At 45.4% G+C, this 17042-nt stretch overlaps 1 protein-coding gene across 1 annotated transcript; it reads left to right on the plus strand.

The window, feature by feature from the left end:
* Nucleotides 1-12032: 12032 nt before the first annotated feature.
* On the plus strand, nt 12033-16726 carry LOC119286247 (probable serine/threonine-protein kinase PBL8). Its single transcript, XM_037565625.1, has 6 exons — nt 12033-12443; nt 13319-13653; nt 14243-14378; nt 15437-15573; nt 15685-15808; nt 16002-16726. Exons 1-6 carry the CDS (start codon nt 12389-12391, stop codon nt 16445-16447), a joined length of 1233 nt encoding a protein of 410 aa, XP_037421522.1. The 5' UTR covers nt 12033-12388; the 3' UTR covers nt 16448-16726.
* The last annotated feature ends 316 nt before the right edge of the window (nt 16727-17042 follow it).

The raw sequence follows: 17042 nt of genomic DNA on the forward strand, positions 1-17042 counted from the left end.
TTTTATGTCTCAGGGGCTACTGATACATATAAATCGTCAGATTTACTCACCCATACATCCTTTACATACTGATTCATGGCTCTGGTTAGACCATCTTGAGCAGCACGGAGGTACGCCTCTCCAGAATTGAAGGCGTCGAACGCCTCTGGTGAGAAACAAGCGTCGCGGAGTACGGCCCTGTGGCGCCTATGATTCATGGCGCTTTCCACTTCTGAGTTTGTAGAGGATAATCTATCTGCATCCTCTGTAGGGGGATTATCCGGCGCCTGCCCCATATCATCTTCTGCCTCTATGTCCGGTCCTGGCGCCCGGCTGGTGGAAGCATGATTAGTAACATTGCCAGACATATTCCGGCGAGTGTTTTCCTATTAAAGAAACGCGGGCGTCATTATATTTCAACAAAGACGATAACCATGGAGCGGGGTTTGTTATACCTTTGCATCGGTGTCTCCGTCCTGACCGCCTTCCTTTTTGGCCTACCCGGCCTCGGTGCCTCCTGTTGGCGCGTTGCCGTGGGTTCGGCAGGGCGTCCCAAATGCCTTCCCTGTAAAATGCCATGTGTATATGGTGGGTGAAGTGTCTAAAGGGGGATCCTAGTTTTGGAGTTGGGATTTTTGGTTTTTCTTACGTGCGATGCAGGGAGCAGTCCGGGATAGTCGGCCGTAATGGCCACCATGGCATTGTCGCAGCTTAACTGATAGAACTGCCGGTCCGTCAGCTTCACGGATATAACCGAATCTTCTTCGAGTCCGGAGTCGAGGGCCCGGTCAGGGTCCTCCGGTTGTGGAGAAGGGCTGCTGACCTCCTTTATGGCTTTCCGCAGTTCCTGCCGCAAAGTGGCAAGGTGAATACTTATGACAAAGAATGCGGGAAAAATGGGAGTAGGGAGATATAACTTACCCAGCTTGGAGGATTGTACATGGAGAATCCATCTCGTGGCTTCATGCGGGTGAACTCCTCCTCCTCACCCTTGAACAGTTCGGACAGAATCTTCGCTAGAGCGGCAGCATTATCCGGACCCTTACGCCCACAGCGGGTGGCGTCATCCGCCCCGTTATAACACCACAAGGGGTGCCCACGATATTGAAGTGGCTGCACTCCCCGCATTATGCAAATCGACATAACCTCGATTATTGTCAATCCTGATTGAGCCAGTGCTTTGATCCGGTTCATCAGACAAAGGACTTCTCTGTTGTCTTCCGCCTGGGGGCTCCATGGGCGCCAACTTTGGTGCTTCTTCAGAGGAGCATTGTTGAACTCAGGAAGACCCCGCTGAACAGGGTCCGGAAGGAGGACGTCCTCCATATAAAACCATTCTGAAGGCCAGTCTTCGAACGGCTTCTTCGGGGTACCGGACAGGTATCCGGTATCGGCGATGCGCCATATTTCGGCTCCACCCACTTGATAAAGTGATTCCCTCTGTGTGCGAGGGACAAGGCAGAATAACCTTTTCCACAGCTCGAAGTGAGCCTCGCAGCCCAGGAACAACTCGGAGAGAGCAACATAGCCGGTGATATGTAGAATGGAGGCAGGGGTGAGATTGTGTAATTGGAGGCCGTAGAACTCCAGGAGCCCGCGGAGGAATGGATGAATTGGAAATCGAGTCCCCTTAGTAAATAAGAAACAAGGCAAACCCGTTCTCCCATGGAGGGACAAGGAAGGCTCTCCACTTGCGCTCCGCCGTTGTAGGTGGCGAGCCCGGCTCGGACGGGCACCATATACGCCAGAGGGAGAAATCCCTTAGTCTGCAGCTCAACTAATCGACTGTGCGGGACTGAACACCTCTCCCAATCATCGGGCTTAGGGCTACGGGGGCGGGAGGAGGAGTTGCGGAGGTCGGCCATGCTGGAATGGATCTTTCTGAAGCACGCTCTAATGAATTCTGGCTGGGGGAGGATGGTATGGATCGGATCTAAGAATCCTCATTCCTTTAATAGACAATTTATTTATCTGGCTAGGGGGTGAAGGTAAAAACACCCTGGCGCCTCGTATTCGTTCGACGCGTGGGAGAAAGCCCTTATTGGGCACAGAAGCCAAGACGTTCAACATTTATGGAGCCGGACACTGCTTACGAACACTTGAAAGTTGGAGAAGACCCCACCTTGCAATGCCGAAGACAACACTGTGCACCGGACTCATCGTCATTGAAGCCTGGTTTGGGGGCTACTGAGGGAGTCCTAGATTAGGGGGTCTCCGGACAGCCGGACTATATCCTTTGGCCGGACTGTTGGACTATGAAGATACAACATTGAAGACTTCGTCGCGTGTCCGGATGGGACTCTACTTAGCGTGGAAGGCAAGCTAGGCAATACGGATATGTATATCTCCTCCTTTGTAACCAACCTTGTGTAACCCTAGCCCCCTTCGGTGTCTATATAAACCGGAGGGTTTTAGTCCGTAGGACAACATACAATCATACCATAGGCTAGCTTCTAGGGTTTAGCCTCTCTGATCTCGTGGTAGATCTACTCTTGTACTACCCATATCATCAATATTAATCAAGCAGGACATAGGGTTTTACCTCCATCAAGAGGGCCCGAACCTGGGTAAAACTTCGTGTCCCCTGCCTCCTGTTACCATCCGCCTAGATCCACAGTTCGGGACACCCTACCCGAGATCCGCCGGTTTTGGCACCGACAAGAGGCATCAAGCCCCGGCTTATGGTTCCTTTAAAGCGGACGCTGGGCTGTTGGGTGGAGGAGTTACCTTCTGTGTTATGGAGTATCAACACCACATCGAACAAATCTACGAGTTACACGCCCTTCTTCATGGTTTACGGAGCAGAGGCGGTTCTCCCTAGTGACACCTTTCATGACTCGCCTCGTGTGGCGGCTTATGTTGAAGCTAATAATGAGAAAGCACGTTAGGACTCACTGGACCTGTTAGATGAGGAGCGTGATCTTGCAGAGGCACGTTCGGCGATTTATCAACAAGATCTGCGACGTTATCACAGCCACCGGGTTAAGACCTGAACTTTTCAAGAAGACGATTTGGTGCTCTGACTCATCCAGGATTAGACTGATATGCACAAGTTGTCCCCACCTTGGGAATGACCTTTTGTGGTTAGCTAAAATATGCACAACGGATCATACTACCTTATCGATGCTCGAGAGCACAAAGACTCACGTAAATTGGAGGAGGAGACCCAACGGCCGTGGAATATAGCTCATCTTTGGCCTTACTATACTTGAGCCACAGACTCTTCTTATGTACATAATTATGACAATGTATATATTATGATCAATATAATAAACCGGAGCCTCAGCTAAAGCGGGGTCTCTGTTGTTTTTATTACATCATGTGTGCTTACATTGGGGCTTTTGTTTATAAAGCGGAGTTCTATTGATCCGGCTTATAAAGCCATACATATCAAAGGAAATCACTAGGGGGCTTGGTCATGTTTGAACCATAGCTACTCCTCTTGATCGGCTTAAGGCCAAAAGGAAATCACTAGGGGGCTTGGTCGTATTCGAACCATAGCTACACCTCTTGATCGGCTTAAGGACAAAAGGAAATCATGTGGGGCCAAAGAGAGTGTTGCAACAGCACAAATCAAACATAGGCACCCACCGAGCACAACTCAAATGTTGCTTGGGGGCTCTTTGCTTCTCAAAGAACAAAGAGCTTGCACCCTTGCAATAGGCTATCAAGCCAGGCTTGGAAGCCAAGTGTATTCACCTAAAAACCCGGGTTATCCTGCCTTTTTTAAGTAAGCCACTCTGTCCAGGTAAACCTGGTATGACCCGCCGAACATTTGACAAGTCAATCTCATAGACCCTGAACTTGTCAAAGTTAAAACAACGGTTGGTTAATGATTGAGGTCCATCTTAAAAGGCTTCGAAAAATGGTTTAACTCAGTGGCCTGGCAGCCCGTGAAAAGCCTCGATTTAGGGCCTGGTAGCCCATGAAAAGCCTTGCATATTCTTTTTATGTTTTTGCCAAGTTTTTTCTCCTTTGGTTAGATTTATAATATTTTATGATAAACCGGCGTTTATTGACCCGGGTTGGCTTTCAACAATAAGTTGTAAGTACATGATCAGTTGTAATCCGGTGTTTATAGAACCGGTCTGGTTTCGACTACAAGTCACCAGCATCATATATGGATACACCGGTGTTTATTATAACCCGGTACGGTTTTATCATAAACCGGCAAAACAGGGAAGGAGTTATCAATACTCAAGATTGGGGTTATTACCCTAAAATATACAAAAGTTGGTCAACCAACAGAGTGATTCAATATGACATGTATCATATCTTTCATCTTTGATTATTTTCAAAGTACAGCCTTGGTTATAAACCCCGGCTATATATTTGGGCATCATGACCCGTCCAGCGGTAAACCGCCAGGACACTTTCAAATTTCTTATATGCAGGAACAGTTTGCATAACACTGCTATGGATTATGAACATAATATATCCTGAAGCAGGCTGGATTAATAGTATCAGGCAACATAAATATGCACGATGGTATAGCAGACCAAGTATTTTGAACTATCCTATTACAAGGCCCTTTAAGGCCCAAAAAGAACAATTGTTTTCAGCAAGGGTGGCAGTACGCAGAAGGATAAAACGGCCTCTGGATCATGACTTGTCACCAGGCTGACTTGAAGGTTGTGAGTCATCTTGCGCTGGTGCATCCTCCTCCTCCGCTCTACCCAGTGGCTGGAAATCAATGGTTGCCCAATCGATTCCAGTTAAAGCTTGGAACACGGCTTCATCACTTATAAGGTTGGAGGGGTCAACATCAGGGGCATAGGCATGCTTACGAATTGGCGGAGTAAGGTCTTCTACATCATGTGTTGGCACAGGATATCTTTTTTTATCAGAATCGTAAACCGGCTGATAATGAGAAAGATCCGTTTCCTCAGCCAATTTGCTCTCTATGGGGCGCATTTCCCTTGTCAACCTTCTAAGGTCATCGTTGTTAAATTCTGAACCGTCCTCCTTTACGCCAGGGTAGCCGCTGCCTATATCCGACGGTTCAAGATCTGGTATCCATGCCTTCGCCCGGATTAGCGCAGTCAGCGCACCTGACCTTGCAGCTGATCTTTTTAGTTCATCCAGCCGGGTATGCAACATTGACAGTTTCTCAATGGTTTCCTTTATCAAGGTTGGAGGCGGTTTGTTATGAGCAGCAGTGCAGATGGCCCGTTGAGCTCCGAAATATAACTGCTCTATCAGAGTATGGGCAGCCTTCAGCTTCATCCGCATGTCAGAGCCCAGATGGGTAATGCGAGTTTCGTGTCATTGCGAGCATCAGTAAACCGGTAACTGATGAGATAATGTATGTTGGAAACTTCAGGTGAAGGTACTTACCAAAAACAGCATAGGTCATGGCATTGATCTGCCACTTTAAATCGGTCAGCTCTTCGACCACCGGTTTAAGGGCTGCTTCTGTGTCTTCAGCTCTCTTTTGTAAAGCGGCTTTCTCTATGCCCCAGTCCGCCCGTTCCTTATTAAAAGTTTCCTTCGGCTTCTCCATGGCTACTAAGGCACTGGTCAGTTCCTCCTTGGCTTTTGAGGTTTCTGCTTGCTGAGATTTGACATTTTCTTGAAGGTCAGCAGTTTGGGCTTCCCTTTTGCTCAGCTCAGCCTATAAGAGAAAGACATATTATGAGGTGGCAGTAAATATTGGAAGTCCCAAGCGCATAACAAGTTATACACTTGGCACTTGGGGGCTAATGCCTATTTGATTGACTATCAGAATTTTTTTACAAGTCCCAAGCACAATACAAGTATTATTCTTGACACTTGGGGACTAATGTATGTTTGCTCAAAGTGACATTGGTTAAAGTCCCGGTTCAGCTTGAAAAGATAAACCGACCCTTAGGGACTACACAGACGAAAGCTAAAAGATTACAATGCTAAAGTACCGGTTCATATTAAAAAGATAAACCGGCCCTTGGGGGCTACTGGAGTTGGTACTTGAACTTCGACATAAGAGAGAAACAGTTATGAAGTTACCTCATATCGCTCCTTCATCAGATTCACTAAACCGGATTCATAGTCGCGGTTTGTGTACAGACGGTTTAAGAAACCAGAATGAAGTTCTTGGGCGTTGAGGTGGGCGTAGCTTGACAAGTATGTGCTCTACTTGCCTTTTCCCATAGCAGAGAGTTCCTCCTTGGCACTATGCTTTGATAACGCAACAGGCTTGCCAGGGGTGGTGTGGCCAACGCCACTAATTATAACATCATCTTCCTTGTCACCGGCAGCCTTTACTGGAGTTGATGGTTTATCAGCAGCCTTAGCTGGACTAGACGGTTTATCATCAGTACCGACTAGGCTTGTCGGTTTATCAGCATGACATGTTGCATCAACTTCTACTTGTTCAACCAAATCATGGTCTTGAGGGGGTGGATCATCAAACATGGCGTCAGCATTCGTTCCTTTCGGTTCTGGAGTTCTCTCCGGTTCGACAACCACATGGTCATCAGACAGTTTATTCACCCGAGCTTTCTTGCTCGGTCTGGCCTTGGCCTTGAAAGGAAAAGATATAAAGGTCAATATAACATGCAAGTATGAAGCGTCAAAAGATTAAGTTTAAAGTATTTACCCAGGAACAGTCTTAAGAGGAGGGAGCTGTGTGGCCGTTGACTCGCCAGATGATGAATGAGGCGTTCCCTGATAATTGGAATCGGACGGATTAAGGGGTTGTAGGAAATAACCTGCCTTGGGATAAGAAGGATCGGAAGTGGGTGAGACCTCATATTGACGATTCCAAACCGGAGTGTTTGGTAAACCGGCTGAAGTGACTACTTGGCCACTGTGTCGGGTTGTGCGGCGAGCTTCGTGTTGCTGCTTCTTCAAAAGAAAGTTTGGATCCAAGTGAGCTAGGGGGTGAGAAAATCTTACTTTCCGGATTGCTTGATGGATTTTTTGTGTTGGCAGAGGGTCTGAACTAGAGGAAAGGATAATTACCTCTGCATCATCGGCTTGGCTGCCTTCAGCGTCATTCTGATAATAATCATTGTCAATGAGGTGTATGAAAAATGAGCCAAGAGAGTCAAGTTCTACCGCTACGTCCGGATCATCAAGGTCGTCATCAACGTTTAACCTGATGGGTTCAGCTGCCTTTTTCTTAGTAGGTCTTTTAACAACCTTCGTCTTTGGTCGAGGGGTCTTCGCCGATTTATCATGCGTTTTCTTCTTCCAGAATGGGTCGTCACCCTATTAAAAGATTGACAGAGGATATAAAAGATTGCACAGTTAAGAATATCAAGTACAAAGCAGGAGTGAGGCAATTCTTACAGCTGGCGGTTTATTCAATGTATAAAAGGGACTTAACCCGGTCCTACTGCAGACAGCTGGCGGTTCATTCAGCATCTTCTTAACAGATTCAGTAACTTCAGCCTCTGTTAGATGAATATCAATATGACGTTGAGGATCTTTTGGGTCCCCTGTGTACTCACACATTAAACCGGGGCGACGGCTTAACGGTAAAATACTCCAAGATATCCAGCAGCAAACAAAGTCCACTCCTGTCAAACCATTAGCCATGAAAGCTCTGAGCTTGGCGAGTTGTGGTGTGTATGTGGACCATTCCTTGGCAGTCAGTCGTTGCGGAAATGGGTGTGTGTTGGTAAGTCGGTGAGCACGATAACCCGGCAGAGGGTTCTCATCTTCAGGGGAAGTATCCTTACAGTAGAACCAAGTCTGGTTCCAATCCTTAGGATGACTGTGAAGTTTGGCGTGAGGGAAGCTGACATCCTTCCTTTTCTGAATGGAGACGCTGCCAAGTTCAGTGTTGGGTCTATCTACGAATTCAGTATGACGGTTCAAATAGAAAAAATCCCGGAACAATTCAACCGTTGGCTCTTCTTGCAGATAGGCTTCACAAAACACTTGAAAGTCGCAAATATTGGACACAGAGTTGGGTCCAATATCTTGAGGGTGGATCTGGAAGCTGGCAAGCACATCATGGAAAAACTTGGATCCGGGCGATTTAAAACCACGATTCATGTGATCAACAAATACCACTACCTCGTCATCTTTTGGGGTAGGGGGATTTTCTAGACCGGGAATACGCCAGTGGATTTCGCTTTGTTTTGGTAAAACGCCAGTTCTGACGCATCCATCTAGCTGCACTTCAGTAACCCGGGAAGGGACCCAGTTACAAGCATAAAATTGTTTGGACATTTCGAATGAGGAAATGGAAAAGATTGATGCCGGTTTAAGACTCATGGTTAGCAAGCATAAAGCGTAGCAGGCTAAGGAAAAAGCATTCAAGCATGCAAAATTGTTAAACCGGAGGTTGATGCTATTATAAATGGTAAAGCGGCTGGCGGTTTACGAGGGGACTAATGGCATATGGCAGATTGTTTTCTAAAGGATAAACCGCCCACGCAGACAATGAAAGTACATATCTGAAGCAAAAATGACAAAGTGAGGAAAAACAAGCTTCACAGTTTTACATTGGAATTTTGGATCTACCACATGTCAGGAAAAGGAAAATAAGTCTAAACCTAAAAATCAGTACAGAGGAGTTCATCAGTTCTAAGGAGGCCTTTGTACAAGAAAAGGGATCTACTAGCATCTGAAATGGATACGAAACAACTACCGCGTGAGTTTCATACTTCTTTTAGATCAAAAAAGGATGCCGTGGAGAAACTATGAAGAATCCGTAAGGAACAGCGAAGAACACAGAAGAACTTGCAAACCCTAGCGGATCTACAGAGGAAGGGAAGAGGAACTTACCGAAGCTGTTGAAGCAGCGGAGGCGTGCCGCGTTTTTCTGGAACGATCAGGTTGATGCAGCGGCCGGAGGTGAAGACGAGGGCGGAGCTTGACGACGGCGGCTACGCGTACGGGTCAGGTCGGCACGAGGAAGAAGAAGCGAGGAGGCAAGAGGGGAAAATGAAAAGGACCCCCCGGTCTTATTTATAAGGTGAAAGGATAAGTGACAGGAGTGAAAATCGAGGAGCCCAAAAGTTGGATATGTGACAGAGCGGTCGCCTCGATTGTCGGAGGCTCATTAATGAAGGTGCGGTATATTCAATTTTCAATAACAGGTGACATCATGGTGGTTTATTATGAACCTGGAAGATGACGTCATGGCGGTTTACAAGATGTATGCTAAGGTGCGGAAGGAGGAATTTTCCTAAGTGTTGAAGATTTACATGAACAAGTTCAAATCAATCTGGGGCCTAATGTTGGAGATATTACTACTAGGTATAAACTGGCCATGAGGGGCCGGGTTATGCCCATAATGAGTTAGTCATGTTTGAAGCCCGTGAAGACAAGAAGTATGGCGCTTTATGGAGGAGATTTAACATGAAGGCCCAGGGCCCAAAGGTGGATTAGGGCCCATAGGCATAAACCGTCATATGATATGTAACTTATGTTGTAAGGCAAGGAAAGGTAGAAACCGAGCCGGGCACGTTTGTCAGCCGGCCTCGGGATTCTGTAAACCGCCGGGCGTCGACCTGTGTATATAAAGGGATGACCCAGTGGCGGTTTAGGGACAGACAACAAACAATAACTCGAGAGCCAAGCAAAGCAGATTCGCTTCCTGGTCATCGAAACCCTAGCAATTCCATCACAACTGGACGTAGGCTTTTACCTTCATCGTAAGGGGCCGAACCAGTATAATTCCTCGCGTCCCTTGTCCGCTTTAACCCCTTCAAGCTAACCCGTCGCGATGGCTCCACGACTAAGTCCTTTCACGAGGACATCTGCGTGACAAAACCACGACAGTGCTGGAGCATTATCTATGAACACTGGAGTTGGTTTACTATCTCCTGGCATTTGGATCTTTTGCAAAGACTTTGTTTGTAACCCTTCAGATTCTAACATGGCCGTCTTCCCCTTACATGTCTTATATAGAATAATGGTGTTTCAATTATAAAACATGCTACGACAAAGAGATGGAATAGGTACTGAAGAATGAAAAGGCATGACATATTGACATGCATTCCCTCCATCCAAAAATAAATGAATGTGTCTAGGCTTATTTCAATTCTAGTACATCCATTTTTATCCATTTTTGTGACATGTAATCTGGACGGAGGGAGTATGATGTAAGAGCTAGCGATAGGACAGGAGAACAGAGTAAAAGAAACACTAGTTGAATGTAAAACTTTATGATAGCTGGAATAGGTACAGAAAAACAGGAAGGCAACATATGCGTGTACAATGGGGAAACTAAGATGGCATTGCAACAGACCAGTAGAACAACACTTCAATGTAAAAAAACATGTTATGGTAAATGGATGGAGTAGATACTGATGAATAACAATGTATAAGATATATAGAAGTATGATATCCAAACTAAGCAAATGGCATTGCGACATAGTACAATGATCGTACTTAAATCTAAAAACATGTTACCATGAATGGAATAGGTATTGAAAACAGAAAGGCATGACATATTTACATGTATGATCAGGAGGCTAAGCATATGACATTACAACAGAGTAGATGCACCGCAGGACATTATATGCATGATGCTACCCATATTACATGCCAAGTTAGAGCAAGGACCTTGTGGGGCGAATAGGATTCATCATCTTTCTGCAACTCTTCTGAAGAACTACATTTAACTGTTCCATCATATTGGATATCATTGACGTCGAATTTGTTGGTCGTTACATTGCTCCACGAGGTTCTTCTAGTGGATTTGTACCGATATTCAATATCAGTGTGTGCAATTATATCTGACATGCATGAAAGACAACTAGTAGTGAGATTATGCCTTGAGTATCTATAGGAGACAACTAAAATAGTAGGAATGGACTTAACTAGCAGCAACAGGTCTCAAAAACTAAAGAGAGAGCGCATATGATAGCTACAGAATATGTATTGTTTGTACTTGAGATTAACTAGATAACACACAAAAGTATTAAAGAAAAACAACACGGATAATACTAGAAGTGGTATAATCACCAGCCTGTGGGATAACATTGGTTGATGGATTGTAACTATGGAACAACGTTAATTCATGAACAAGTCTCTTATTTGAAGTAAGACTCTTAAGAGATCAGCATGAATGTTGATAATCTATTTTTCATGCTTAGATGAATAATAAAGCCATAAATGTTGCACACAAGTAAGATGATGGTACAACCTATCTGGCCGCCCTCCATAGGAGTGAGCATCATCTGTTGACTTGTCGATGGCACTGCGATTGTTGTGGTTGTCCATATCGAGTAGGCACATTCGAGGCAGGGAACTCTTGAGTCAGGACTATAGCTCTTTTCTGGTGTATGCTTTCCTTATTGAAGCAACTCCGGTGAGAAGGGAGGCGGTGTGGCTGAAGATGCAGAAAACACATAAAGTTAAAAATGACACATATCTCTAATCTGAATAAATACCCACTAAGAGTTCAACACTAAGGTACGAGCCTGGTCACACGTCAGTTGACTGAAAACTAAATTGGGGTCACACGCTTTTTTTTACTGTCTGATCTACTCCGGATGGTTGGATGACCATCTTGTGTCTCCCGGCTGACATTGTTCAGGATCTTCCCCGAATAACCAATGACCACCGGCAGAGCAGCCTGCCTCCGTCGTCCCTGGCCGCGACAACTCCAACCATGACCCCGTCTCCCGTCTGCTACTTGTGAGTTGTGTTGGGATTTCTCCGAAGAGGAGAAGATGATGCAATACAGTAGAGATAGTATATGAAAAATTAGGGACTCTTTTAGCTAGTAAACCTTCGCTAGAAGGGGGTGACATTTGCGAACGCTTAGATAACAATTTTGGTTGTATGGGATTGATAGTTTCTTGAGAACAACATAACAATTTCTTCTTTACTGTTATCACCGTTTGATCTCGTGTCGCAATTAAGACTGTCAGCAAAATACATTCGTTTATCACCCTCTTCTCAGCTGACGTTTGTGAGATAACATCATCGAAAAACTAGGGACTGAAAATGTTGGTGTTAAATTTACCTCAAGACTGTAAATTTGGTGAAAGTCGTGATCTTTTGTTGGAAATTCAAAGAATCAAATAATCTAGAACTGGGGTTTCTTTGTGGCAAAGGCATTGTAGAGTGAAAGGGAGCACTACTGCACTTTTTAAGGAGGCGTCGCGCTTTCTCACGAGTCACGACGCATCTCACTCGCTCATGAGACGACGACCCAAGCCAAGAACAACAAGAAGAGTCTTTCCTCACTCGCTCCTCGCCGTCTCCATCTCGCCCACGGTTGCGCTGCCGGCTTTGCTTGCCTGCTTTGCCTCGCACCTTGTTCTCCTCGTACGCCGCACGCACGCACAGCTCACTGCTTCGAGGAGGAGGGGGGACTAGGAGGCGCATCCGCTGGTGGCATGACCGCATGAGGCCGGCTGTCGGCCCCCGCCAAGAATGAGAGGCTGGGCTACCTCTCCCACCAGCGCACCGACCCACACCGCAAGGAAGACGACGCCGGCGAGGAGGCGAGGAGGAGGCGATGGGCAACTGCGGCACGCGGGAGGAGAATGCCGTCGTCGCCGCGCACGCGCAAGGTGCGGGCCTCTGCCTGGCCGGCTGCCTTTCTGTTTGTTGGAGATTTCTGTTTTCTAGAGCGGTTGGGGGCTGGTAGTTGCCGGGATCTCGGGCTGGTGGGTTCCAATTGCATGCAAGTTCATGGGATCTCTTTGTCGGTGCGGAATTTGCCAGAAGTTCCTTCTTGGTTATTCGGATTGGTGATTTTGGTAGCGAATTTAGTTCGACTTTTTTTGCCAGGGGCTGCTCGGATGAATTTTTATCTGCTCTACATTTTTGTCTTTCTTTTTCTTCTTCTTCTTCTTCAGCAGAGATTTGGCCTTAGCGTATGCATTTGCTCAAGTTCCATCCTTATTGGTGGAAGCCTTCATCTCCTTGGGTCTTCCTTCAAGTTTCTTCTTTTACTGTACTGATGATATATTTCTAGACCGCTGACCTGTGATTTCCTCTTTGATGCATTTGCTTGTTGAGCTGCCCCTCCTGTGCTTTCTCTTATCCTATCCCCTTGTTTTTCGCATCATGAATTCTGCTTGATTGGCTTCATTAGGGACATCTCCTTGCCATCTGCAGTTGGGGTGCCCCCACCCCAGTGTTTACTCTCTTCGGTTTTCTGCAGAATAAAATCATGATCCTGCAAGTTGAATTAACATAATCTCTTGTACTAGTAATACCTACTTGAATCGTGTGAGCAATTTGAAGATTGTTTTTCGGTTTATTGCCTGCAACCTTGCAGTAGATCTGGTCCACTGGTCCTAACCTGTTTACCCCTTGCTCGTGTAAAATTTATACTGCCTATGAGAATTTCTTGTTAACTTTCTTTTCATACATGTATAATAACACCTTGTAAACCCGTCTTTATTTTCTCACTCTTGTTGTTGCTATGACATGTCTTCAGTTCAGCAGCTGCACTTGCTGCAACATTCTGCCAAGAATGCTCTTGCAGATAGGAAGCACAACCGGACCTTTTCAGACATAAGTGATCCTTCAACGCCTGGCAAAATTGAAGATACCAAGGACATTTCTATATACAACAATGTGATTGCCTTCACATTGTTTGAGCTTGAAACAATCACAAAGAGCTTTCGTGCCGATTATGTTCTTGGTGAAGGAGGCTTTGGGACTGTTTACAAGGGTTATATAGACGAGAATGTCCGGGTTGGCCTGAAATCGCTGCCTGTTGCTGTCAAGGTGCTCAACAAAGATGGACATCAAGGACACAGAGAATGGCTTGTGAGTCACCAAATTGTTCAGTATTTCCCACGATCTATAGTGTTTATTGTGTGCAGGGACATCCATAAATTTTGTACTTATACCAGAATCTGATATATCCTACTTATGCGTGCAGTCTTGTGAAATCTGCAGATGCTATGCATCTGTGGTTCATGCAGTCATGCTCATGTTTCTAATAAGCATCTTTGCAATGAAAACGCACATTGAGGACTATATGCAAAATTTGGTTGCTTAATCTGAATAACCCTTGGTGAGTTGAAATTGTAGTAAAAACACTTTATGCTGGGTATCCATCATGATCAAAATGTGGAAAGTTGATAAGATGGTAAAGGTCATTAGTATCTATCTCGTGTAATTGACATAATTATGTACTTGGTGTGCTGAGACAAGCAATATCACCAATCAATGAGACTTAACTTCGTATATTAATGTGAATGACTGCTAAGATAATGATATTAAACTTGTTTCGGAATTATTATTTTTGCATACTGTCATTACCCTGTTAAGTCATTACTTTGCTGAAGCTCTCATTTTGCTAATGAGTTGTCAATATGTTCTGTTGTTAACTCATTCTCTGTTTCGTGGTCAGACTGAGGTTAATTTCCTGGGGCAGCTAAGGCATCCAAATCTAGTTAAGTTGATTGGATATTGCTGTGAAGATGATCACCGGCTGCTTGTCTACGAGTTCATGTTTCGAGGAAGTCTAGAAAATCATTTATTTCGAAGTAATACTTCTCGTACTGTTAGCAACTTCTCTCGCACAATATGTTTACTCATTTTGTCGCCTCCCTTTTCTCAAATGCCATCTCCACTGATAAGAAAACCTTAAGCTGATCATAAAATGCTCAATAAAATTGATGTGCTTTTCAACTAAGCATTGTCGGTGCAACACCTCTTTCTTTCTGCCGGGATCTAAAGTAGGTGCCGTTGGCATCTTCTATCAACTTCGTACTATTTTGCAAATGATTAGTAGCGGGATTAATTCAGGCAAAATTTCATTTCAACCTAAACTTTGTAGGGCTTAAAATTTTCACCCCAGAGATTATCCAGTAAATGGTGATTTCGACATGTAATTGCTACTGCTGCAATCAGCAGTAGAATTTTGGCCTGTTTTGAATTGAATATCTTCTGTTTTTGAACTGAGTACAATTTGGTCTTTTATTTGAATGTACTATTGTTGGAAACTGTACTTAGGAGATATATACAATATTGTTAAAACTGACATGTTAATCATCCCAACTTTTCTGACTTCCTCATAGTTTAGCAACTTGAACAAGTCTTCACTTAAACATTCTGGTTTGCTTGGTTGTGGGTGGTAAGCCAATTGGTTGGCACTTGGCAGTCTTTCTGGTTCCCAATTGGAGTCTAAGGGCGCGTTCGGTGGCCCTCCGCTCCGCTCCGCTCTGCTCCTGGAGCGGACGGAGCTGGAGTTATAATCCCTGGAGCGAGCTAACAGCTGCTCCGTAGATTCTTGGATTTGAAGGAGCGGTGGAGTGCCGAACGCGGCATAAATCTAAGACCTGTAAATATTATCATTATGAGATACAAGCATCATCATATTTTGCCCCACCCGTTGTTATGCATCCCTTCTGCATGTTACGGTGGAAGTTTGCATTATTTTGGTGCATTTATAACTGAAACTATATGCATATATTGATTAGTTAAGGCATATGCACTATACTAATCAACTGTATTTGTACTTATGCGTTGGAGTAAACTTGTATTGGTTAGGAAAGAAATTTTGCTGACCATATATCTTCGTTTTTTTCTTGTTCTCTATCAGAGACAGCATCCCCTTTACCCTGGGCTACTAGGATGTCTATAGCTTTGGGAGCTGCCAAAGGGTTGGCTTGCCTCCACAATGCTGAAAGGCCTGTTATCTACAGAGATTTCAAGACCTCGAACATTCTGCTAGACTCTGTTGAGTGATTACTTGCCCATGCCTTGTTTGTTTTCAGTTCTACGCATAACCATCGGGAATAATTATATGATTCACATAATGACATTTATCTTTGATTTGAATTGACACAGGATTATACTGCCAAGCTGTCTGACTTTGGCTTGGCAAAAGCTGGACCAGAAGGTGATGAGACCCATGTATCGACGAGAGTGATGGGAACATATGGTTATGCTGCCCCTGAATATGTGATGACTGGTACTGTCCTCATTTTGTAAATTTCCTTTGGAGTAACTAATTTTCTTAGAAGACACCGATTCCATTTTGTCCAGTCACAGAAGTACCATTTCTACTGCATGAGCTGAAACCACACATCATTTGCTCGATATAGGAGTATCATTAGCAGAATCTGACGGTGAATTGTTCGCATGTATCTGCCTAATATGAGCAGGCCACTTGACTGCTAGAAGCGATGTCTACAGCTTTGGCGTCGTCCTTCTGGAGCTGCTCACAGGGCGCAAGTCCATCGACAAGTCACGGTCCAGCAGGGAGCACAGCCTGGTCGACTGGGCCTGCCCCAAGCTGAATGACAAGAGGAGGCTTCTGCAGATCATTGATCCGAGGCTCGAGGGGCAGTACTCAGTCAGAGCGGCTCACAAGGCTTGCAGCCTGGCATACTACTGCCTGAGCCAGAACCCCAAGGCGAGGCCGCTGATGAGCGACGTGGTGGAGACCCTTGAGCCACTGCAGTTGCAGGGCAGCGATGCAAGCTTTCAGTCCATCCATGTCCCTGACTACAGGATTCACCGTAGGCTAACGGGGAACAATGTCCACTACAGGGCCATCCCAAACCCGAAATGCGCCCCGGCTGCCGTCCCGGCGTGCAGGGTGCGGTGAGAGCCGAGCCTCCTTCGTTCATGTTGCCTGGAGGAGAAGGAAATAGGTTCAGTTGTAAATTTGCAAGTCGTGGATTGCGCGTTTCGTGGGTGTGTGTGTGCACTTGTGTCGTGCGTATTTTCTTTTTTTGCATGGTTTTCCGATTTGTAAATCTGATCCGCGTGCTGCTGCTGCTTGTAAGGCCCTCTAGTTTTCTCACTGTGGTCTTATGTGAGATATTTGAATTTTTGCCACTTTGTTCATGGGGCTTCGCAGATTTGCCACTCTGAAGATTTGATTCGCACATTTGCCACTTCAGTCGTTGCATCCTTGATTAGTATGCCATTAGCCCCGGTTTAATATTTTTCACATTAACAGGCTAGTGAAAAGACTAGCTTACCCTTGTGGTTATCTACACAAATATATCTGCCAACGAGTCAGCACTTGACCGCAGAGGGCACACGCTGGCTGTCGATAATATAGCTAACTGCGCCATGGCACCAGTTGCCTGGACGTGGCACTCGAGCGATTCTTCTTGGCATCTTGCGTCGCCGATCGCTGCCGGCTGGAGGTCTTGCACTGATAATTGACTGCACGTCGTGGGTCGCGGATTGTT

This window comes from Triticum dicoccoides, chromosome 4A, assembly GCF_002162155.2.
Source record: "Triticum dicoccoides isolate Atlit2015 ecotype Zavitan chromosome 4A, WEW_v2.0, whole genome shotgun sequence".
In the NCBI taxonomy this organism is placed as follows: domain Eukaryota; kingdom Viridiplantae; phylum Streptophyta; class Magnoliopsida; order Poales; family Poaceae; genus Triticum; species Triticum dicoccoides.